Source organism: Lissotriton helveticus, chromosome 10 (genome assembly GCF_964261635.1).
Source record: "Lissotriton helveticus chromosome 10, aLisHel1.1, whole genome shotgun sequence".
Lineage (NCBI taxonomy): Eukaryota > Metazoa > Chordata > Amphibia > Caudata > Salamandridae > Lissotriton > Lissotriton helveticus.
This window is the reverse complement of record NC_136071.1, coordinates 669803673-669830322: the sequence shown is the minus strand read 5'-3', so window position 1 is coordinate 669830322 and position 26650 is coordinate 669803673. Positions and strand designations below refer to the sequence as shown.

General features: G+C 43.2%; 1 protein-coding gene across 2 annotated transcripts in view; it reads right to left on the bottom strand.

Moving 5' to 3' along the window:
- The window catches only part of LOC144784447 (sodium channel protein type 5 subunit alpha-like), a 1060325-nt gene that overhangs the window by 188350 nt on the left and 845325 nt on the right, over positions 1-26650 (bottom strand). For both annotated transcript variants that reach the window (XM_078663204.1, XM_078663205.1), the window contains exon 19: positions 2321-2475. In XM_078663204.1, coding sequence (XP_078519330.1) covers positions 2321-2475 — 155 coding nt within the window. The remainder of the gene's footprint in view (positions 1-2320; positions 2476-26650) is intronic.

The following is a 26650-nucleotide window of genomic DNA, read 5'->3' as shown; positions in this document are numbered from 1 at the left end:
AGGGATCTTCCCTTTCCCCACTCCTCTTCAATATTTATCTCCGGCCACTCATTCAGTCACTCTCGAAATGGGACATCGTCACCTATAATTATGCTGACGATCTGCAAATTATTTTCTCCCTCAACTCACCACACGCTGTTAAAACATTTCACGGAGCCATGATTCACATCCAACTCTGGATGAACCAGAACCAACTGAAGTTGAACCCCGGTAAAACTGAGCTCCTCCTTCCTGGGCTCAGTCAAGCTTACTGGGGTCCACAGTTCTGGCCGTCAGAGTTTGGACCCCCCCCCCACCCCTGTAAAAACAGTAAAGAGCTTGGGTGTCATCATTGACACCGAACTCTCCCTCAGAGCTCAAGTTGGAGCGGTGGTTTCCTCCTGTATGTACCAACTCCGGAGGATCCGCAAAGTCCGTTACCTTCTTCCCCCGGAGGCACTCACCCAAACTGTCATCTCATTGGTACTCTCCCGCTTGGATTTTTCTAATACCATCTACCATGGCCTACCGCAGTATCTTATACAACGCCTCCAAGTTGTCCAGAACCAGGCGGCCCGCCTGATTCATGGCACTCCCAGATGGCAATCAGCTAAGCCTCTGCTTACGTGCCTTCATTGGCTCCCAGTCGATCGTAGGGTTGCCTTCAAGGTGGCATGCCTCACCTTTAAAGCACTTCACTGCCCTGGTCCCACTTTCTTAAAATCCCTCATTCGCCCTCACTGTCCCACACGCAATCTTCGATCAGCTCACCGAGATCTGCTGATAACCCCCAAGAGCAAAACCAAGAGATTCGGCGGTCGCCGCTTCTCTCACCTGGCTCCCGCACTCTGGAACCTTCTCCCTCTCCCCATTAAATCCTCCCTTTCCCTCCTGACCTTTAGGAAAATGTTGAAAACCCACCTCTTCCCCACCTCTGGTTAGATCTCGCCAACTCTGCTCCCCCCTCATCTATTCTGTCTATCAGCGCCAGGAAGCTTCGGTGTCAGCGCGCTTTACAAAACGCACTTAACATAACATAACATAACATAACATAACATAACCGCATGCGCGCTAGCGGTTTTCCCGCTGCGCGCTGCGATTTTAAAAAACCCACTTTACGTGACGAGCTCAGCTCGTCATCCGCGTAGTGCAGGTTACGCCCATGACGAGCTGAGCTCGTCATCCGCCCCAAAGGGGTTAATGTAAAAAAATACATGCCCATTCCCAAAGCTCTTCTCAGAAGCCTGCGCCCAGTATAATTATATTTTGACACGCCCAATATGAAAGATGCAAAGTCTTTATTCCACCTCATGCCCCTTTAATCCACTACCAGGCACTCTCTGCCACTTTATCTTACTCTTACAGGTTCCAGTTTACTACTTTAAGATGTTTTGTCCATCTTTCTCTCCCATCGTCTTTCCGTTTTGTTTGTTTTTCTCTCTTGACCTCTCTGTAAATGTCAGATGCAGACAATAGGTGCCAGTGGCCCCCATCGGCAACCACCTGCTCAAATGAAGCACGAAGGAGAACATCAAAGAGGATAAGTATACTATTACAGTATGCCCACAGAATCATCTCTATGCCAAATACCTGTTTATCCTGCATTTCCCTGTTTACATGTGAACAGATCGAAGACATAACTGGTGATAATGGGCACCAACTTCCCCTAAATAACTGCAAATTCCTTAACCACTGGAGAGCATTATGCATTAGATAATTAATGTAAGTATTGACCCCCTCACCCACCAAACCAGATGATTTAAGCTAACATACATGGTAAAATCCCCTAGTGCCGCAGGTGCCAATAAACGCTTAACGTCTCCTTTCTTTTTTTCAACTTCATTTTGTTCTGCTACTGGTTCTGTAAGTGGTGCAGTGAGACCTGTTAACTGGTTATGTGTATAACGAAGAGGGCATGTGTGAGAGGGTTGGTGTAATCAAGGATGAAAACAGTTTCATTCCTTATCTTCTACATCCCACTCACAGTGATCATATGCAAATGGATTCTAATTTAACAAAGCAACTAATTTGGAAATTGTTTCACTTATTTTATGTTAGGTAACATCTCTTTGGAGGAGCTTTGTGTTTTACAGAGAACGTTGCTGCCACCAGACTATCTCAAACATGAAGCCCTGAACCAAGAAAATGATTGTGCGTGTGGTCCTGCGAGATCTGATTATAGGAGTAAGAGAGAGTAGTAAAGGAGTTGGAGTATGTAATTGGAACAGCAAACAAAAAAATGTGTTTTTTGCCTGACGTGTACCTGTGTAAACACCTTGCAGTGCTCCCATCTACACCACCTATATACCGATCATATGAGAATGCTGGAAGATATACTCACCAAAGCACCACTGCTCAACAGGATCATGAAGATGATAAAACTTTCAAACCAGTTGTGTTCTACAATTTTATAGCAGGTCTTCCTGAGTTGCCACCAGATTTTCCCCGATCCTTGACCAATGTCCACATCACAGCACGAGCAGTGGCGTACACAGCCTGAAATTTAAAACAAATTTGATATCAAATAGGCAACTAAAAACATTGCGCTTCTATTTTTATATTTACGTTAAAGAGGGAAATGTAGTTCTACATATTGAGCATAGATTATACACAGATTATTTTGTTTGCATGTATATAGCAGTGTGCAAGGAAGTTACCAAGGTGACTTTAATCCAATTTTCCATGACTGATACGTTTTCTAAAAATCATGCCACTGACATCAATAGACAGTGATTATAGAGCACAGAGAGATCAGATCAAGGCAGTAGAACAATGGGGAGATGTATAGGGGCCTGGATATATAAGGAATTTTAACTTTTAACTTTGAAGAGTGATTGTTTGGGTTTGCTGCAGATGTTTTGTGGTGTAATACAGAGGTGGGGAGATTAGGCAGTGAAGTGCCTGTCTACTCTGCTCTTGCACTTGGTTCACAGAAGTTATGTTTGCACTGATTGGAATAAAAGAGAGAGTCAAGACTCCCAGAACTCCATCTGGAAGTGTGAGGGTGCAGACACTTCCAGCCACTTTTGCGTGATGTACGGAATACTGAAGACAATTATCTCTGACATTAGGCATCAGTGGCTTCTCACTTGAGTTTCAAAACACTTCAAACACTGGTGCTTTTTCATGTATATATGTTTAACAACTTTATTCATAGGGTTTTTTGGTAAAGAGTAGTAATTGCTTTATAGACACAATAATGGGAGGAGGCATGTTAACATGACATGTGGTAGACATACCTCTCCACGACCATCAACTTACCACAGAAGTGTGTTGATATGTTCAGAAAGTGAGGAGAAAATACACGAGTGGGACAGAACACTGTAAGTCAGGCTCAGTAATCATGGGTGGGAGACATTGTTGCCAGTTTCAATTGTTTTATTACGTAAGGGAACAATACGGCTACATCTCAGGATCGGGGTCATTCTTCGCATATTGCAAAAGCGGGTCAATACTCTTTCAAAGTATTTGAAGTTATTGCGAGTTACTGCTTTCAGCTTGTCCATGGTGAAGATGCTCCATAGCTTGATCCAGCACAAGTTTGATGGCTGCACATTGCATGGTTTCAAGAACGGACAATTGACAGCCTCACAGTCAAAAGCATGTGTGGTCAATTTCCCCTTGGAAGCCGTAAGTGGATAAGAGGAGATAACTCTAGAGCAGTCCAGCAATATCATCAGAGGGTCAAGTGTCAAAGTAATTACCATTAAGTCTTAAAAGTATTTCCTATCAATTTCCAGTATTTTAGAACGTAGTTGCATCATTATCATATATGTATCATAGTACCTGAATACTGGCACCCTCTCCAACACTGTTTTGGGGAACCAAACATTGCCCGCAATCTGGCTATGGAGGAAAGCTAAAGCAGTCAAAAATTGTCCCGTAGAGACAAGTTGAAAACCTTCACATTTGATGTCACCAGTCATAAACAGTTCTCCCAATTTTGAAGGCTGTTGCCTCTGAAGGATTGAAATGTGGGTTCTGATCTCCCAGGGGGACGTTGAGGATAGCAACAATGAGTATCATTGGGGGCAGTTATGACGTGGCATGGTCACTCCTCACATTAGCATCTTATTGTTTAAATAACGTATTCATTGATATCATTGTTACCTGTGGTGGTGTCTATATTTGGGGGTGCCATTGAAACTATTGCATACTGAAGTATTTTTATGTGGTATGCTGTTAGATAAGAATAGGGGGCTAGTACATCAACTATCATAGCATGGCTTTGCTGGGTTATAATGGGTTTGTAAAGGAATTTCAGCTTTGAGGATGACAGTCTTTACTACCGCTAGTTTAGTGCTTGAGGGTAAGATCTGTGTCCCAATGGTTGCCTAGATTTATTTCCAAAGCTTTGGAGAGGAATGTGTCACATAAATAAGAGAGGAGAAGGCAGCACAGCGGAATCATTTTTAAGGTGGTGGTGTGAACCTAGGACACATCATTCTCGCTTGAGAATCATTAAAAGTGTAGGATGCTAGTCGTGGACATTGCTTTCTGCCTTTGACGTGTGTCACCAAGGTGAGAGTGAAAGCAAGTTTGGAAGAACTGGAGCAGGCCCAGGAATGAGTTTACATAAATGTTGAAGAGAAGGTGGCTAGAGGAAGCTTGCAGGACTCCAGTTCTGCATCTGCAGTGTCTATAATGTACAATACCCTCTCATAGCCTATTAATATTTGCATATACCCTTCTTATTTAGCAGTAATGCATGCATGAAAAGCACAGTTTACCTCTATTGCATAATTGAGTAAGTTTATGTGTCTCATGTATGTATGCATGAAACTCCAGCAAACTCAATTGGCCCCTATCTTCTGACTTCAGCAAACAAGTAGAGTAGTCTGTTATCTTTCTGCACTGCTGCTTACTTCTTGCCCAAGTATGGTTGCAATTAATTAAATTCACCTCTGAAGAAGTTAAAGCTAAGTGACTAATGATCAGCACTGCACATTTGAATATAAGGTTGCAGGGACGCAGCAGGAGTATTCTACAGACTATTTACTGGGGACTATAGATGTCAACATAGAGTAAGATGAAAATGATCAACTTCACTTAATGTTCCACTTTCCTTACCATTTTGACATACTTTTCCAAATAGCTATCAGTGCAGGGATACATGCAGACCTACACTTCTTGGACTTTCTACGCTGGTCTGTGCCTTTAATAGCAAGCACGATTATTACACCCTAACCTCCCCACCATCAGTGCCTAAATTTAACAATTCTGACATTTCCTACAACTCACACAACGTAGCAATCATTACTAGGCACACGCTGAACCTCCTGAACAAGACCACATGTTGGTTAAATTGACTTCAGGTCAAAGAGGTTTTGTTCTTTTATTTATAATGGTGTAGCAAGTTGTTACCTGCAAATCTAACAGAGTTTAAATAAATGTTAATGGCAAACCACATGGCGAGGTGCAAAATGAACAGTCGGGGTTCGTCCTGAATATTAGCTAAAATAAGCATTGAGATCACCTGGCGTCAATACAGCAACCTTGCAAAAAACACAGGAAGGGGGTGTTTTAACACAGCGGTCCTATTTAGTGCTCTGTGGTTAAAAGCCGGTAGAGGTTAAAAGCCAGGAAATAGATTGCGATCCTTCACGCTCACTTATCAGCAGGGGTAGACTTACCCTCCACTCTCCTGCAATTTGCAAGGGACCTCACAATCAAGCCCTCCGAGACGCACCTTTATCAATTCTGAAAACAAGCTAAAACAGTGGTTCTTAACCTTTTGACGTCTGTGGACCCCACTTAATCATTACTGAAACACGAGGACACCGCTGAATCATTATTGGAATCTAGGGACACCCACTGAGATATTACTGGAGGCAGAAGGCACCCGCCTAAGCCTTTTCGATTATTTTAACTGCAAATTAATACGCCAAAAATACAGAAACAAGGATTGATTAAACAAATATAAAACTGATGTATTATTTGATTTAATCCCCAAAAAAATGTAAAAGATATATAATTTAATTTTAATAGGAAGGTTGAAGCTTTTCTAATCAATCAAGGCCACTCATCGTCCATACTTTATTCTGTTTGGATGCACTTACACTGCTCCCACAAATCAATAATGGAACAAACTTAATTTTTTGCCTACAGCAGTTTGGACCCCCTAAGTAGGCTTTGCGGACCCCCCAAGAGTCTCTGGATCACAGGTTTTAGAACCACTGACCTAAAACACACAATCAAGAAAGAGCTCTACCTTAGATAAAGATAACACAACATTTTTGACACACTTAGGCACTGTCCCTGACTCAATCGTCTTTCCCGAGCCATTTGAATAATTGATCTCTTTAAGAAGTCCCTTTTTTGACAGTCCTAAGAACCAAAATCCACAATCAAGCAACCACTCCACCATAGTCACTCATATCCTAAAGTACACAACACACTGAGTTTGTCTCCTGCATACTTCGACCCCCAGACAATCAAAGACACTAGGCTCACTTCCCCAACTTTTTACTAGTGCTGTTTTATATATAATTACCCTACTGACTAGTTTTTTCTTTTTTACAAACTTCGCTTTCACTTTAAAAAGGAAAAAAAATATGCAAACCTACTTGCACTACAGTTGATTGTTCCATTTTCAATTCTAAGTCACTTTTTAACAGGGCATAAGTGAAACTTATTTTTCTTTTGGTGGTTCCTTTATCTGTCAAACTGATTACACAGCTACAACATTGCATGCAGTGAATATATGGAATGAATACAAAGAGTGGTAGCAGGAACACTTATAGATACTATGAAAGGTGATCCATCAAGAAAACTTTAAAGTTCTTGAAGGAAATGTGATGCAAGATATACAGTGAAATAGTGGTGTACTCACACACAAACGGCCTCGAAGTTTGTATTTTCTTACAGTAAGAAAATTGGTAATTAGTTAGGGAGGATGTGAGTCCTCGGGTGTAAAAAGTCATAAATCTTGTCAGGATTTTTAAAACTGAGTGGCAACTGCTAAACACAGGTTCTGGATCCCACTGTCGAACACTAATGTAAGAAAAATAATATTTAGTTTGGGAGGATGTGAGTCCTTCTCAAGTAATAAGTCCAAAAACTTGTATAGTCCAACAAACAAGTTCAATAAATAAACATGGGCTCAACCCCTGGAAGCTATGGCACAGAGCACACAGATGTACCTTAAGGAAAAGTGTGGTAAGTATTTAACGCTAAAAAAACTATTCAAAAGTAAAAAACAGGACAATAAAAATCACACAATTTATAATATGAATAAGGGGAATCAAAGCTAAGAATTTGTAAAGTTTTAGGGAAAAAAGTGGCAAGAAAAAATAAAGTGTCAATCAGAATTCACTGTTCACAGTTGACCAGGACCTAGGTATGGTTTTAGGCTGACTGCGATGGTGTGCTGGTTGGAACACCGAGCGGTTTGTCCTCGTCCGGTGGGACAAGGTTGCAGGCTACTGCCAGTGAAATTGGGTAGCAATTGGCTGAGGTCCAGCTGAACCTGTTGGTTTTGGTCGGAGATACACCCTGTGGGAAAATTCATGTAACACAGTTCTTTTACCCACCATCCTCATGGAGTACCTCCCACTAAATTTAGAGAAGACTGCGGGTGCACTGATCAACTCTGTAAGTGACTGCAGTCACAGCGGTTCTTTTCAATATATGAAAGGTTTGATGGACAGCCGATGTCGTTTTTGCTGGCCATTCACAAAACCTTTCTAAAGTTTTTGTTTTCAGAAAAAAACTCCAAAAATGGGAGTTTGTTTCCAAAAAACAGAAAAGTTGTAAGCCCACACCCTGTGAATTTTCTCTTGACTCTGCCCTTTTCTGCCAGGATTTTTCCTGGTGGTGGCAGACAGAAAAAGAAAGACATTAAATCACCCACCCTAAACAGGGCATGTGGTGTAATATTCTTATTACAGTGGCCCTTACTGCATAGGACTGTTGAAGGAAGTTTTCCATCGATGGAACCAACGGGGGCTCTGTTGATGGAAAACATAAGATCTTCCCATCTCTAAATTATACAGGCAGACCAAATGTTTGGTGGACAGATTTCTCTGTTGCATTTGCAAGAGAGTACGATGTCCACCAAACCTAAATCACTCCCTAAGTCTCTTTTTGAGCTTAACATCCTCCAGCGGTGAAAGACTTGAAGCAGTATCCAATAAAGTCCTCTCGAGATTTTTCATCTTTGCCGCGGCGCAACGCTGAAGCTCTGGAGGTCTTGGAGATACAAATATGTTCTAAGTCAGAACTTTTCATACTTTGTGGTTTCTTCTAAGCTTACCAGAACCTCAGGAACAACAATTTGCTCCAGCAGTGGCTTCCAGCAGTTTGGAGTCAAGGTCTAGTTGTTACTGGTCAGCTCGTCACTTCAGGAAAAGTGCCTCTTGCAGCATATTGTGTCTCTGTAACCTCACAGAAGGTCAGCCAACTGACCCTGAGTCCACTGCTTAACCCTTGTGGGAGCAGGTTCTGCATCTCAGGTCTCCACACAGGTCGCAGACAGCAAGTCCCCACCTCTTCTATTCCTCTTCAAGTGCACATGTGTTCAGATGAGCTGAAGGTCAGGTGCCACTTTTGTAGGATTCATGAGCCAGTGGGCGGGGGTGACTCCCGGGCAGTCCCTAACCAACGAGAAAAAGATTTTCAAGGACAAGCCTTCCCACTATTAGAGCACGCCCTGTTGTCCTTAGAGCAAACTATCCCACAGTGCACTATTTTGAGCAAACTCCAACTTGGCAGAACTGTCCTGCCCTTGACAATGGCTTGTGTCTGAGTCAGGGTTGTGTCTAGGGAAATGAGCAGCAGACTTCTCCTCAACCATCCCAACTGGTTTCCCCTCTCACTAAGTTGGTGACATGCAGGATACATTTGACCCACGGAACAAAGGCTGCTCTGTCCAAGGCCCTCTCTTCATAATGAACTATGAATTAGCAGGCCTTACCCATGTCCCTTTTCAAGTTAATGCAGTTCCTGAAACCTCAACAGATGTCCATACTGACTTGAGAGGAGTGACATACCTCACGCCCAGGTCTACGTACCAAAAAGCAGAGAAAATTGTTTCTGATCTGGGACCAGTTTTCATACCTCAATGGACGGAAGCACCAATGGGGCAGCTGCTTTCAGACTAATTCTAATTAGCCGACTGGCGTTACAGGCAGACAAAGTCTAACTTTCCAAAAGATACTTTTCCTAAATATTTTTCAAAAATCAAACTTCGCCATTGAATATTATTTTTAATAAATATTAAACATAGATGTTGAGTCATTTATGTGCCTTATTCCAACACAGAGTTAACAGAATAGCATGTTATTTTAACCTTTGTATTTCTCATAGGATCAGTTATAGAGCTTTACAGTGAAAATAGTTTTTGGAGGCTGGTTACTGTTGAAAACGTCAACATATAATCCTTACATGTTCTTAAATACAAGGCACTCTACCTTGTAGGCTAAAAGGACTACTTAGTAGTGACTTAATTAAGTAGGTTTCCTTCTTGTCAAAAGGGGTTATTTTGACAGGCTTGATTGCAGGTTTAAAAGCTGCTGTAGTCAGGCTGCATGTGTAGGCCTCAAGACAGGCTTATCATTGTTAGCCCAAGTTTATGGCACACTAAGTCATGCAGTCCACAGTTGACATTTATGTTCCCATGCCACTGGTATATTTTTCTATACTGTATAGTAGGGATTTACTGTTAAATTTAAATATGCCAATTGGAGATTAGCAAATCTTGCCCTGTTTAAGGGATGAAGGCACATACAGTGGAGTATGGACAGCAGTGCCCAAGTGTGCAGTGTGCAGAGAGCAATGACAGTCACAAACAAGCATTTGCAATTCAATATGTCTCGAATTTTCGAGAGTTTGAGCTATTGGCACTTTAAATGACAATGCCTTTTATTTATCTGTTTTGAAAAAACAACACATATATAAAACACATTGTCAATTACAATGCCAATAGCTCAAACTCTTGCAAATGCGAGACCTATTGCATTTCAAATGCGTGTATAAATCTTATGTTACCCTTCGCTATCTTTTGGATTGTACAACACTGTGATGTTCTTACTGGGCCTGGTCTGTGGTATAAAAACTGCATAAAAGGAAAATAATAAACATTTATTTTAAATTCTGATGAAGCTTTTTTATTTACTATGTGTCCTTTATAACCAACCACGCCCAATCCATGGAATGACCAATCAGAATTCCCTCGGTGAAGCTGGTGAAAGGGGTCTGTTTTCAGCAACCCTGGGCAGGCGAACCACAAGTTGTCTCTCATACCTTTTCCTGCTTAGCTTCTTTTGGTACTTCACACAACAATGAGTGCCAACCACCACTGTGTAGAATGTAGCTGGCTAAAATACACAGTTTCTGAAAGCATTTTTTTTTTAATAAGCCTTCCATAGGTGGTTTCTAAACCTTGGTTGCTGTCAGTGAGCAAAGCCTTATTCGATTTATGACCAGGTATGGAGAAGGCATGAACTCCTCTCACAGTGAAGATGGGTGGAGATTGGTCGGTGAGGAGAGTTCTCGCCGGGGACACCATTTACTTCACACTGCTTTACAAATAAAGTGAACAGGGAGGGCAGAGATGAGTCTGAGAGAGAAGGGTCAGGCAAAGGCCACCCATGGCAGGGGCGTCCATGGAGCGGGGGTACTTATCCCAAGAAAAAATTGGGGCCTTGATGGCGCTGCATCAGTGTGGTCAGGATGCATAAGTGGGGTTAGTGGACAGAGGCATAGAAGAGGAATTAAACGCCTAAACCCTCTGTCACCCCCTCGGTCACCTCTGACCTAGAGCGGCTAAGGGGGGCACTGCACACTGGACTGCAGCAGATCCGTAAGCCCATTGAAATGACCCCCTCCATCTGCGTAAACTAAAAAAAAATTTTTTTTCAAAGAACTGCACCACACAGACCTAAATCTGCCACACTTGTTACTCTGCCGACAATCAGCTCTTGTAATCCATTTCCCTTGATGAGAATGCAGACTTCCTTTTACAGATGGATGTGGCATATTGGCCAGAGCTGCCGACTTTGTAGCTAGGGAGCCAGATTCAAGTATCGCGTTGGCTGAACAGCCTGTGATTCTGGGCAAATCACTTAATCTCCCCATGCCCACCAAAAATGAAGGTGTCCTTGTGTAATGTAACTGGTGCTCGTGTAAAGCGCACCAATACCTTTGGGTCGAGTTCGCACTATATAAAACTGCAAAAGAATATTACTCATTGAGATATTGGGGTCTGAAATGTGATTTATCACACAACCGTCTACTCCAAAGAGACCCGGCTTGTGTTTCAACCCCAGGTTTCTACCTGACTAATCAGTACTCAGCATTTTCTGTGTCCCTGAGACCTTGGCAAATTTAGTGTTTCCCTCAAATCAATGCATGCCTGTGAACATTGTTCGTTTGTCTGAGTACTTCGCCTGTGTCCCTGAGACTCGTGTATGTTTCTCTGACTATAGAGTGCGTGCCCCTTAGAATCCCACCCTGTGACTTGGAGCTCCACCAGTGTCCTTGTGAGTATGTCCTGGCTTCCTGCTGAGCTGGCCACCCTCAGTGAAACTCATGTAGATCCCTGTCAGTGCTAGCCGTGTCCCTGAGGACATCACTTGGACCCTGGGATTCTTGTGTGTGCTTGAGATTCCGCCCTGTGACTGAGGTTACAAAGTGTGACCCTGGCCACATGAAATTACAGATACTTTTATATAGCGCATGGCTACCCGGAGGCATCCCAGCGCTGACAGCGGGAGGATCAGTATAGCAAACAGACTAAGGGACTAGCCAGGTCTTCAACAGTTTATGGAAGTTCAGATGGTTGGTTACTTTTCCTAATTCTAAAGGAAGAGAGTTCCTTAGCTTCGATGCATTGTAAGAGAACATACTACCTCCACTTCTTGCTTTCCCTAATCCTTGGAACAGTGTCTAGATGTAAGTGATACGAGCGAAGGCGTCTGTTGGCACAATAGGGAAGAATAATGGAATGATTAATGGCAGGACTTTTCCCGTCCAGTGACTTGTGTACTATGCACATCGCCTTGAATTCGACTCTCTCCTTGATTGGGAGCCAATGAAGGGATTTTAGGGCTGATTTTGCTGATTGTAATTTTGGAATGTTCAAAAGAATTCTGGCTGTCCAATTCTGTAATGTCTGAAGTTTGGATAATGTTGCACAGGGAGCACCTAAATAAAGGGCATTGCCATAATCAAGGCGCAACAGAATGAGCGCCGGAACTGTCAGTTTCCCGGCCTAAAAAGGGAGTAGAGGCAGGACCTTCCAAAGCATCCTCAGGATACCATAGCAAGAGGCTGCCACCTTACAGGCCTGAGCCTTAAAGGTCAGGTCCTGCTTTATCCAGATACCTAGGCTCTTCATCTGGGGCTTGGGAGTAGGGACAGGACCCAGTGTATTTGGCCATACCGTTTTAAAGTCAAAGGTTGATCGGTTCCCCAGGATCATCAGCTTGTTTTTTTCCCCATTTAATTTCAGAAATGAATCATCCATCCAATTGGAAGTCTCTTCCAAGCATTGTCTGATGTTGGGGGATGCGATGTGGGCATGATTGAATCCTACCACCAGTAGGGTGTCATCTGCATAGGTCACTATGTGCACCCCGAAAGACACCACCAGCTTTGCTAAAGGGCTCATATACATGTTAAACAATGTAGGACTCAGGGATGACCTCTGGGGAACCCCGCAGCGAAGAGGTACCTGGTTCGAGGCCACATCAGCGTCAAGTGTTACCTGCTGTTTGTTTAGCTCCTTTATGTATTGTGGATATAATCAAGGAAGGCCAGGTACCATTTATCAACATCAAGCTCTCACACTTTTCACCATAAAGAGCCAGAGGCGCTCAAATGTGATCACATCTGGCACAAAATTAAAGTAACTACAACCAACAAAGCTCAATGCACACTCAAACAGCAACAAACTGGCATCTAAATGCAACTATGAAGACAAAGTCACCACGCCCATGCATCATAGTCTGTACAAAATATAAACGTACCAGTGCTTAACACACATAGACCCTAGCAGGCACGAATACTTGGTCAAATGGCCAATAACGGTGGTCTGACCTGAAATGTTTAACCCACATGTAGGGTGGTGAGAAAGCACATGACAATACTTGGTAAGAAGACTGCTAGCAAGAGCCTCACACTTCAGACCACCCTTCCTTAACATCCCAGGGTTTCCTAGTATCAGTCTAGAAACATGTAACTGTAACTAAGTACCCATCACTAACAGTTGATATTTGTAAAAAATGTCCTGATCACCTAACTCCTCCTCCATTTGTGCTTGCACCACAGCCCCTCTCACATTCCCTTTTCTGTATAAAGGCAATCTATTAAGGGTAAAGGTTTCAACTTGGTGCCAACACTAGGCAGTGTAGCTACTATTATTTAAAAATGTTGCAAAAAGGCTCACCCGTGCTGGGAGTCTCTCCTTCTCCGAGTCCCCTGTTACAAACAGCAAGGTGGTTCACGACTTCCTGTCATGCCAACAATCAATTCTGAAGCTGCTCTTATGCTGTTTTGAAGATTGGTTGGAGCAGGCTAACACAGCACTCATTTTGAGACTGGGAGCCTGTGCCAGCAATCCCCTGGCTGTTTCACAACCCTGGGATTGCTGGGTCTACAGTGTGCATGTCGGATAGGTCGGCTTTACACAGCCGGCCTATCCGACATGCGCACTGGCAGCAGTCACCATGCTGCTATTACAGCCCCACCGCCACCCTCACACATGTCAGCATGGGCTGGCACTGCAGCACAAAGAATACCAAAATGGTAATGACCATTGTATTATTCTATGTGTTTACTTGCGGCACTCGTTAGGAGGAACTGCCACTGACACTAGGGCTGGCATCGAACCACCAAGTCAGAAAAGTTTCAAGAATGCACCTTTCGCGAACAAGTGTGACGTTTCGTGGCTTTATTCAAGGTGAAGTTTATCTTCACCCAGTACCTATTCCCTGCAACCGGATACTCCACCTAGGATTCATCCTCGACTCCTCCCTCTCCATGTCTAAACAGGTCAACGCCGTCTCCTCCTCCTGCTACAACACCCTCTGCATGCTCTGCAGGATCTACAAGTGGATCCCGACCGAAACAAGAAGAACGGTGACACAGGCCCTCATCAGCAGCAGACTGGACTACGGCAACGCACTCTACGCAGCAATCCCAGCCAAACACCTACGACAACTACAACGCATCCAAAACGCCTCCGCCCGACTGATCATCAATGTCCCCAGCCGCAGCCACATCACCCCCCACCTGAGAGACCTGCACTGGCTCCCCGTCGACAAGAGGATCACCTTCAAACTCCTCACCCACGCACACAAAGCACTATACAACGCCGGACCAGCCTACCTGAACAGCAGACTCAGCTTCTACACCCCCACCCATCAGCTCCGCTCCGCCAGCCTCGCCGCTGTTCTTCGCATCCAACGAACAACCTCCGGTGGCAGATCCTTCTCCTACCTCGCCTCCAAGACCTGGAACACCCTCCCTACCCACCTACGGCAGACCGAAGACCTACTCGCCTTCAGAAGACTCTGGCTCTTCAAGCAGTAGCGGCACCCCCTCCCCTCAGTGCCTTGAGACCCTCACGGGTAAGTAGTGTGCTTTGCAAGTAATCTGATTGATTGATTGATTGATGGGCATTAGGCTGCAGGGAACTGTTTCTTCTTCTGTAACTCAGGGCAGTCATAAGAACTCAACAGCTTTCCTTAGCAAGTGATGCCATCCCACTCAGGGACTTCTGGCTGCAAGGAAACGGATGTATATTGCAAAGTTCAACACAAACCTATAAATGACTGCCAAATGGCACATTCATGGACCAGAGCAACAGTAGGTACAAAGCCCCCTTTTTGCTTCCTTTCTTTGTTTCTATCATTGCCAGCCTCACACTTAGAGAGACGGAAAAAAACGATTTTATAAAATCATTCAACAGTTGTGAAGCTTTTGGCTTTTCAACTTCGTACACACTCCTGATGAACTCATGGGGCGACTGCAGCACCCCCAAATTAGACTGACAGGTTTTTCAGGACAAAAAAACGGAACAGCCATTGATATAGAAATAGCACTAAATGTTGGCACTGGTCCCTGCAGCATCAACATTTAGACCTATTTCTATGTCAATGGCCTTTCTGATATATCTATCTATCTATCACTATATCACTATATCTATATATATATAGATATATATATATATATATATATATATATATATATATATATATATATATATATATATAGATAGATAGATAGATAGATAGATAGATAGATAGATAGATAGATAGATAGATAGATAGATAGATAGATAGATAGATAGATAGATAGATAGATAGATAGATAGATAGATAGATAGATAGATAGATAGATAGATATATCACCTGAGGCCAGAATCGCAATGCTCCCCTTGCAACGCACCCTAGTATGGCAGAGGAAGTCTTTAATTTTCAAGCTACAGAGGTGTGTATTTCTGTGTGTATTTCTGTAGCATGAAAATTAATGACTTCTTTGGCCATGCTGTGCTGCGTACTATATGGCTGTCAACATATACTCCGGCCTCTCCCTGTCAGAGATAATGCCACTCCCCTGGATAGATCTGCCACCATTATTTTTACTCTTTCACCAACACTACATAACCTATCCAAACCAAATCCCATGGAGAAGATTGATACTATTAACTTAGGGAATGTCTTGAAAGCAACTGCCCCAGTCTCTCTACCAGTGTTTAGGAGGCCACGGCGGCTTACACAAGTTGGATTGAGGCCGCATGCAGCAAACTAGCCCTGGTTAAACTGTACACCCCTAAGCGAGCACTCCCCTCAGCCCCCTGATTCTCCACTAACATGCAAAAGTACAAGTAGATAGGGTTGTGGTTTTGGACTTTTTTTATTGTGTAAATGCATTTATTGATTGTTGCTGTGTGTATTATTAATGTATTATAAAATGTTTTATTTGCCCTAAGGGAGATGTATTAATGGTTTAATGATGCATATGCTTATGTTAAAAATTTCTGGCTTCAATAAAAATAAAAAAATAAAAATTTAAAAAATAACATGCAAAAGCACAAAACTGACTGTAAGAGGCTGGAGCTGGTCTTGAGAAAAGGGTATGACACCACTAATAAAGAAGACTATAAAGCAAGCCTTACTAATTATAGAAAACCACTCCAAGAAGCCAAAAAGCTTATTTAGTGGAGCGGATTAACGAGGCTAAATCCTCCTCCAGAGAACTCTTCAGAACGATAACCAATCTTACGAACCCCTCCAGACCCAACACACACAGCAGCCCAGGACTCTGTGAGTCATTAGTCTCCTTTTTTCTGAATAAGGTGGAAGTTATTTTTTCTTCCTTTATCAACCAGCATAAAGGGGGTGGGTGAGTTGTTAGCCGGGCAGAAGCCCACAGCCTGCAACACTGCACCTATATTAGAGGATTTCACACCATTCGAGATCCAAGATGTAACCAACCTTTTGATGGGGACTCGATCTGGATCTCCCCTGGACCCCTGTCCAGTATCAGTGATTAAAAACACCCCATGTCATTGTCTCCATTCTTACACCTTTGTTTAACATCATCATTGAGTCAGGCCAGTATCCCACAGCCTGGAAATCAGCCTCAATACTTCCACTGATGAAAAAACCAAACCTGGATCCAAGCGATCCAAATAACTATAGACCCATCTCTAGACTTCCACTGCCCGCAAAAATGATTGAGAAGTCCATCAATGTGCAACTCAGCACGTTCTTTCAGAGCAACAATGTGCTTGATCCTACGCAGTATGGCTTTCGCGCTGGACATAGCACAGAGCTAGCTCTGATTAGAGCAACAGAGGAGGTACAAGAAGCCTGGACCAGGGAGATTCGGCGATCCTGATTATGTTGGATCTGTCAGCAGCCTTCAATATGGTCCATCATGAAGTTTTGATGGACCGATTATCTAGAGCAGGGGTTTAGGGTAAGGTCTGGAACCTATTAAAATCCTTTTTGTCCGATAGAACGCAAACGGTGGATCTGGGAAGGGATAGGTCAAAGCCTTTTTCCCTTCCTTGCGGGGTGCCACAAGGGTCCTCCCTTAGCCCCACGCTTTTTAATATTTACGTTAGCCCACTGGCAGTCCTGATAACATCCTTTGGGCTCCACTTAACATCCTACGCTGACGACACACAAGTTGTGTTGTCCCTACAGCGAGGCAAAAAAGCTGAATCTATCTTAAAATGCCACGATTGCATGAAAGCTGTAACTGGTTGGATGTCCCTGAACTGCTTGAAATTTAACGCAGGAAAAACGAAGGTCATTATATTTGGGAATAACCCCAAACTCTGGACACCAGACTTTTGGCCTGAAGAAATGGGTAAGCCCCCCAACCCCCACAGTGAAAGCCAAGAACCTGGGTGTCATTATGGATAACAAACTTCCTTTTGGGGGCCAGGTCAGTGGGATTGTCTCGACGAGCTTCTTCCTCCTTAGAATTTTGAGGAAAATTCAATTTTTCCTACCAGAGGACAGCTTCAGGACAGCAGTCTCAGCCCTCATTTTGTCACGGCTGGATTATTGTAATAGTCTGTACTTGAACATTCAAAGGAAACATCTGAACAGACTCCAGCTGGTGCAAAATGTGGCAGCTAGGCTGCTAACGGGCACACCAAGGTTCATCTCAGTAAGAAATTGACTGCGACACCTTCACTGGCTCCCAGTGAAACAACGCACACAATTCAAAGCGCTTTGCATGGGTTTTAAGTCTTTGATGGGCAGTGGTCCTGAATATCTGAGAAGACGACTTCAATGGTATGTCCCCGGTAGAATGTTGCACTCCTCGAAAGCAAAGCAAGTGACAGTTCCCAGAGTGAAAAAAGATAACTGGGGCGGCAGCAGTTTCACCTTGTGTGCCACAAAAGCTTGCAACAACCTACTAGTGTATCTTAGGAACTCCACTGAGCTCCTTTCTCTTAGGAAGGGGTTGCAAATGTGGCTGTTCTCAGAATAAGCCTTCTGCGCCTGCAGAAACCAGTTAGACAGTGCTCAGCATCAGGACACCTTTGGGTAAAAGTGCGCTTGAAAAGCTCTAATAACATAACATAACATTATTGGGACAGTCATATGGAACACATCACAGCATTGCCAAGAAAATCTTTAATTTTCATGCTACAAAAACACACACCTCTGTATCCTGAAAATTAAAGACTTCCTCTGCCATGCTGGGGTGTGTTGCAAGGGGAGCTTTGTAATTCTGGTCTCAGGTGACGGCTCTGAATGGGTTGATTCATCCCAAATTAAACCCTACGGTGCTACCTGAATTAGGATAGCACAGTATGCGACTCCGTTAAACAAAGCTCTGTTCCCTGTTATCGTACGAAAGCTAGTGTCAACGTGAGTTTTCAGAGCACCGTGGTAAATGTGCGTGCTTTTCCGACCCTCCCTCAAAATGGGGACATTATTCATTTTAGTAATAAGTGCCGGGAAGCCAGGACTGTCAGGGCAAATCCGGGACATTTAGCCACCCTACTCCAGCCACCACATCAGACGGTGTGTGAGAACTCAACTCTTCTATGAAAAAGGATGGGACATTGACTTGGCACTGCCTGAGGGGACTGGGAGCACATGCGTCCTGGAAATGTTGGATACCAGTTGCCATAAGTCAGATACACATTGGAAATTGGGTCGTAGGGGATGTTGCAGTTCCACTGGGCGACAGATACAAGATGGACCCAGCCAAATTTACTGTGAATGCGGGAGCAAACATTTCAGAACATTAGAATCATATTTTCCATTCTGAAAAATATAAGGAAACATTTTTAAAGTGCACATTCCTCCTTTCTTACTACTAGTAATCAGTAAACAGGCAATCGACAAACCTAGGTGTAGGCTTGTGGGATTATGTCTGAAAATGTACGACTTGAATAGTTTTCCGGTGATAATTGTAGAGATTGTTGTGAATCCTCTAAAATGTGTAAACCTATGCAATATATTATAGGCATAAGTCTATGGTGTGTACCTTCATTCTTTTTGTCATATTCACATACATACATCTTTTCTTCTAATGCAGAGATATTTCGGATTACTTTATATCTGAAAAACAAAGGTGCTATGTGTATCCGCCAGGGTCATTTTTCAGACATTACTCTGGGTGATGTGATGCTCAACTGCAGTGGGCAGAAAATACCGAACATCCACTCAGATTATATAATACAGTAAATGGAAAAATCAGTGATAATCCCCTTGGCATTTATTGTTAATAAAGAACAATAATGACAAATCCTTTTTGACATTCAACTAATGTCACTACAGAGGAAGTCCCTTGGAACATGTCAGGGATATTCGACTGCAAATTAAAATCTTTTTGTAGCCGAGCAGGCTCAAACCCTGCAGCCCAAACCTCTGAAATGAACAGCTCTCGTGATATATCTTCCTTCTTACACTACAGTGAGCATTACACATGATATCATGGCACAAATCAGCATAGTGGATGATGAGAGGCTTTAAGCGTACTTCTAATATCACTAGAGCACTTCAAACCTATGCTCCTATTCCCATGCCTTGAAGTTCTGCTGCATACAATCTCCATTACAAGCCTTTTTCGCCTGTAGAAAATTATCCAATTACAGGGCCGCATAAAATGCAAGTGTGGCGCCAAAACACTATAAACCTGATTAGTAATGATCCAGAGAATTTTTTTCCTTGAATCTTTGAGTTGAAAAGCCACAACCTCTCAGCACCAGCAGAATGCAGTTACTGTAAGTACATACATAATAGTCGTAAATGGGGCAATTAGAGTGAGAAAAAGCTTGCCTGCTGCAGACTGAGGGAATTGATTAGCTTTGTGAGCGCTTCATTGTATACTACCGGCTACGCGGGTCCTCATCCACGGTGATATGTCATAACCTCATCTTTGTGCTGCAAATGGTGCTGTTGTTTAGAAGCAGCATGTAATAATTTTGGAGAAGCAGTAGTTATTGGCAGGTAGATTACAGCCTTGTCCAGTAACATATTTGTGCTCTTCCATCTGAATCTGCAGTAAATCAGGCAAGGAACAGCTAAAAGACTGTGGGAGCTATTTATGAGCTGGTTTGCATTGCTTTTGCACCACACAACGTGGTTGAAGAGCGGCGCAATCCTTATATGTGATTTATGATGCCACGCAAGGCCACTTTGTGTGGCCCTGAATGGCTCCATAAAGCTGAAGTAAGACTACGCAGCGCAAATCACAGCGTTTCCTTACTCTGCCCTGGGAAGGAGTTCCATGTGAGATGTGTGGGTGTTCCCACGCAACTACCATGGTTTTTGACAGATTCACAGATTTACCAGAACTGTGAATGCACCAAAAAGATATGCCTTCTCAGGTGAGGCGTAATGAGGAGAAATATCTTTATTTCTCCGTGTTACTTCCTCTTTCTATGTGTGTTGCATCCTACAGCACACATAGAAAGAGGAATATGCCTCTCAGGATTGTTTTGTGCATTTACTATTCTAAATTACTATTCTAACTCCTGTCTAACAAACATGAGGAAAAGCGCCTACATTGGGGCGTGAAAGGTATTATGATTTACTACTCCAACTCCAGTCTAACATACATTGGAAAAGAGCACATATAGGGGAGATGTATTATTCTCACTTGAATCCAATAAACGTTGGGGGCAGTGCACACATTGGGGGTTAGTTTTACTATTCTAACTCCAATTCAACAAACATTGGAGAAAATGATTACACAGGGGGCAGGACGCGGTGCCAGATTTAAGATTATAGCTCCAGCCTACCAAACAATGAGGAAACTGCATACATTTGGGGTGGTAGGGTGACGGAGGCTCAGATTTACTATTCTAATTCCAAATCAACAGACATTGGGTAAAGTGCATACACTGTAGGAATACATTGGAGGCTGGGATTTGCTGTTCTACCTCGAATTCAAGAAACTGTGGGGAAAGCAAATATATAAAGGGTGGAGAGACCAGATTAATTATTTTCATTCCACACTAACAAATATAGGGGGAAATGTATTCATGGGGCATAAGATTTACTAGTTTAACTCCAATTCAACCATAAATGGGAAACACATATATGTGAGACCTTCCATTCACTATGTCCCAAAAATATAATTATATCCTTAAAAAAGATTACAAAAAAATGACCTTATGTTTCAAAAGCAAATCTACTTTTTTTAAATACACATTAATAAAAAATATAATGACAGTACTTAGTTATATTAAAATTAGCAGTACACTTGAAACTCAGTTATCAAACACAAAGACATTAAACCATTTCTCACTATCATAAAATAATGATTTACAACACCATTTTTTAATGCAACAAATATAAAAATTTAATTAATAGCGAAGATATAAACCCCTGAAAATATCACTGAATTAATTTGAATTAATTTAATACATCACTTTTATTAATTATTAATGCATAACAAAACATATATTTTCTACTTCAGGTGTGAAAGTATTACTTATTTAAACCCAAGAAGAATAAATGCAATCTAATTTAAAATATTCAGTTAAATCAATTAAAGATTTAAAATTAAGTTAATAGTAATTTTAAGCCTCTAATGCCACTATTTTGTAGGTGAGTGAGTTGAAGTACCAGTGGTAGGCCATCTGTGGTGATGGACCTACATCATTTCTGAGCTGTTTTGGGTCCCTTTTGGCTCTAGTAATGTGCAGTTTGTGAATAGCAATGGGCTTACTCTTTTCTGGGAGGGTGGACGTCTCTCAATAAACCTCTCCCTGGCCCTCCTAAATCCCATTACTCTACTTTAACTGCCTCCCCTTTAGTTTTAAGCATTTCTCATGTTTCAGTCACTCCCCTATGCCTATCCTACATTTACTACTATATCATATACCTACGCGTGCAGCGACTCTTCAGTCAGGGCTCAGATCTCTGCACAGAAAAAGATAGGCGATATGGAGGTGGAAACTCTGCATTTAGGTTTGTGATTAGCATTTTGTAATATGTTTGTAGTACAGCTACAATACTAGAAAACATACTAAAAAATTCAGTTTGTGAACAATCACCTATTAATGTACCCAAACAAATCTCTGCTTCAGAAATGCCATAAACTAAGGGCCTCTCTGGAGCCACCCTAAATTGCTGACCAACAATTAATCAGAACACACAAGCGACAATAAGCCTCTGAAATCCAGAATGCATTTTGCCTAAAATTCAAAGTTATGTGGAAATACATATCCCAATCAGTACACAGCTTTTCGAGAGGATATACAAGTGACAAATGAGCACTATAGCATGAAGTGGCATAGCTACACCTACCGCCATCCAGGGAAGCCCCTAAGTTTGCTGCCCGGGCAGTAGCGGCTCCTCAAGGGAGTGCTGCAGGAGGTGGGGTGAGCGAGGGGCAGGGTGGGGGGTAGTAAACTCTGACATACGGCCGAACGGAGGTAAGTAAAGAAATAAATGAATAAAATGAATTACATTGTGTGAGCTGCATCGCCATTTGGCCCCTCCCCCACCCCACCGCCCTGTTGCACTCCCTCGAGGAGCCGCTACTATGCCTGGGTGCAGATAGGAGTGGGGGAGGAGTCGGGATAGCAGCCGACGGACAACTTATTCTCTGTGTCGGGGGGATGGTGGTAGTCGACAGACATGTCTCCCGCCACCCCCAAAAACAGTGTCGCCTGGGCCAGACAGCCCACCTCCCGCCCTTCCCAGCTACACCACTGATAGCACAAGCATACCATAACATGGAGTTCTTTTAGGTGCTGAATCAACTCATGTTGCTGGAATCCACATATAAATGCCAAAAATGTAAATGAGGGCATGAGTTCTCAGAATATTTATGTAGTTGAGATGCTAACTTTCATCACAAATTTTAAAGTATTGCTGCACTGAAAACGAAAACAGCATTTTATGGAATGTCTTTGGCAAAATTCAGCCTCTAAAAACCATTAGGTCAGAATATAAACAGGGTTGTAGATTATTCCCTTGTTGGTTTGATATCCTACTGACCAGGGTGCTTACAAACAGTCATTCTTGAACCGAACTGTAAGCACCAGATTTGTGATTGTAATTCTAATTTCATCAAACTCCTAAACTTTTTGCAAATTCGAGTACAAGGAAGTGGCATAACGCAAATTAATTGGAGGTCCCTACAGAATGTGAAGAGGGGCCCCTTAGGCTCCCACATTTTACAGATCTTCATCAGCTTAGGGCTGAATCGTGCCCCCCTGAAGGGTTAAGGAACCTCTCATGGTTTGGGGCCCCCAGCGCTGCAAGGGGCTGCAGGGCCTGTGTTACACATCCTGGTACTAGGTGGATGGACCCCTAGATCTGCCTTCTCAAATTTGCACCAACACAACCATTTTTTTCTATGTTAGTTAATGTGTTTTGCAAACAGTTTCATGGCCAAACTTTCATTTTGGACTGTGACTAATGCAGTAATCAGTTACTGTCGAGGAAAGCTTCCACTTTGCAAATGGCTGCCACCTCCTTTGACAGTTCAGTGTTCCATCAAATGTTGATGACCACCAAATTTGTAGTTGCAAACCCTTGGTACTCCTCATTAGCAATCAAAAAAATCTAGCGGGACACCCCTTTCACACTTCCTGATCCTTTTGCTTCACAAAATCTGTTTCACAGGGTATTCGGTCAGTCAGAAAGTAATTCTAGAAACGCATTCAGACATTTGAACATTGCATTTTGCCCTTTTGAGGTTCCAACATCTAAGATTTTGTGAATGATAGGATTTTGAGACAGCAAAATAACTTAGAATATCGACCTCTTGGCCGCTCTCAGGTCGAATGTTTTGAATGGCCCTCGAAATATATTGTACCTTACAAACAGAGCAATTCATATGGAACCCTTTTAAAGCAATCTAACTCTGTTTTGAAGGTAAGAACAACTTGTGAGTGCATAACATGAGCACGGGTGCCCGAAACTATTGTATGTCTATTACAAAGATCAGAAAAATATAATTCCATGTTTTTTTCATCCGACATGCATAGGTGGAGCTAATAAACTGGTCAATGTAAAAACTGTCCAAAAACAGCATTGGCCGCCAAGCTATGCAAAAAATGTTTAAACTGTTCAAAGCTTCTAAGATGCAATACAGACCCCAACCAGTATCCTCCTGAGGGCCATCTCCGTGCCAGAGGAAGGTGTCCTGAGATTTAATACACAGATGATGTATCAGTGCATTAAATGTAGAAAAAGCAAAAGCTATCAAATCAGTCTCTCTTTGCCGAAGAGAACAGATACGTGAGAAGACTAACTCTCAATTAAAGGTGGGCAACATTATAATTTTGCCTTCAGGGTTTTTTCAAAGGGGATGATAAAAATGTGTGCCTTCCTTCACAAATCTGTCACGTGTGCCTTCTTTGTAAAACTGCTGCAAATTCATACATACATTTTTTGCAGGGTCTTCCAGATAATACGGGTTTTCAAAGTAATTCCTTTGCAATATAATATTTTTTTCTTTTTTTTCTAAATTAATCTTCTTTTGTAGGACTTTCCACTAGTTACCTCTTAAGACAAAGACTTTGCAAAGCTTTCAACGTTCTACAGGTTTTCTTATTAAAATCTCCTAGGCAGGGCAGGCTTAGCACTGGTCGCGCATGGTGCAACAGTCTTTTTTGGCACCCCTCCCCCATTTCCTCCTTCTCCATGAATTCCCTTGTAATGTTCCTGTGTTCCCTTTCTGCACTATGTAAAAAAGAACACCAGGACTCATTGAGTTTGGATTGAGTTATTTATTTGCATAACTCTTAAGAAATTATTTCGTATTTGGGAGCGCCGGACCGGGCAGCCGACGCTCGGCAGATCCGCGCGCCAATGAATACAAAATGGCCGCCGCCGGATGTCCGCCCCTCGCGTCACTCCCGGCTCCCGCAGCTAGACCGCTACACCACATCTCCCCTTCTCTAAACATTGCACAGAATAGTCTTACTTGTTCTCAATGATAAACCCATCAAATCTCCTGGGTAGTATGATCTTCCTACCCCTCCGAGTCTGCAAGTCTTGCGGGGCATTCGTGACGGAATGTCTCTCAGCCCCTTGGCTGGATCCTGCTTCACTGTCTTCTCCACTTCTTTCTCGCTCCTCTTCTTCTTCCAGCCTCATCGGCGTGCATGTCTCCTGTTGCACTTGTCTCTCTATAACCCTCTGTGACCCTCTTTGGGTGGTTGTTTCTCTGCTACTTATCGGGCTCCTAGCTGTTCCTTCCAATGGGGGCGCACATCCCTCTTTCTCCTGAGTCACCTCCCAGTTCTCCACACGATTACATTTTTCCATGCGATCTTGCGACCATACCTTGCCATCGCTGAGTAACGCCGATCTGGAGTAGGGCTCCATGACTTGGAGGGGAGGTGTGAATTTGCTGTCCCCCTTTTTCCTCAGGATGGGCTGTTTTATTCTCACCCATTCTCCCTTCTCCAAGCTGGTTTCTTGGGTGTTGTGTCTCTTATTGTAATGTTCGGTATATGTTTTCTGGGCTTTCTCTAGGTTCTTACGGACTACTGCTGGTGACCATTGACTTTGGACAGTGAGGCGTTTCCAGGCGACGTTGTCCTTGGTAAACGGTTCACGTCCTCTCAGTATTCTGAACGGGCTATACCCCGTGGCTGTGGGTGTTATGCGATATGCCCATATCAATCTCTTCAGCTCTTTCTCCCAGTTTTTTCCTTGGCTGATGGCTGCCTGGATGGAGCCCATGATCACCCTATTAAACCTTTGCGCCTGTCCATTGCATGCCGGGTGGTATACTGGGGTGCGTCTGACTACAATACCATTTCTTTCCATAAACACAGCCCACTTGTTAGATGCAAATTGGGGTCCATTGTCACTTAGTATCCCTTTGGGGATGCCTTCTCTTATAAAAATGTCCGTTAGGAACGCCAACACTGTTTCCATTTCAGTATCTTCTGTAACACTTATCTCGGGCCCTTTCAAGTATCGGTCCACCACCACTGTGATGTATTTCTGTGTCCCTTGGGAGTTCAGGACAGGCCCTAGTATGTCAATCGCTATTTCCTCCCACGGATTCTCCGGATATTCATGCACTCCGAGGGGAGGACGCATCAGCCTCTGTGTTTTATCAGCACTATTGCAATGTTCACATGCCCTGACATGTCTTTCGATCTGTTTGTCCATTCCCCGCCACCAATAGTCTTCCTTTAGCCTCCATTTTGTTTTAACTATACCTTGGTGGCCTTCGTGCCCCATGTCTAGAAGCTGTTCAGTCATGGAACTTGGTGGTATCACTTTGTCACCCCTTAAAAGGAAGCAGGCGTTGTCCCCTATCGACAATTCGTCTCGAACTTCCCAATGTTGCTTTAGTTCCTCGTCTAACATCCTCTTGTCCGGCCACCCCGAGGTTACATACGATTTCACAGCATCGAGCTTGGCATCTTTGGTGTACTCAGCTTCCCACTCTTGGATGCTTATGGCTTTTTCTGGGTCGGCAGTCGGCGCTATTACGAAGTCTTCCCACTCATTCCTCACTTGCGCTTCCGCACTTTCCTTTGCAGCCGCACGACTCAAGAAGTCAGCTACTTTGTTCTTGTGTCCCGGCAAGTACTCCACATCGTACACATAGTCTAGAAGCCTCAACGTCATCTTCGCGATCCTTGGGGTCGCGCGTTCATGGCCGCTTGATGTGAGCACTTTTATCAGTGGTTTGTGGTCAGTGCGTAACGTGAACCTTCCTCCCCACAAGAACTGCCGGAAACGCTATATTGCCCATACGGCCGCAA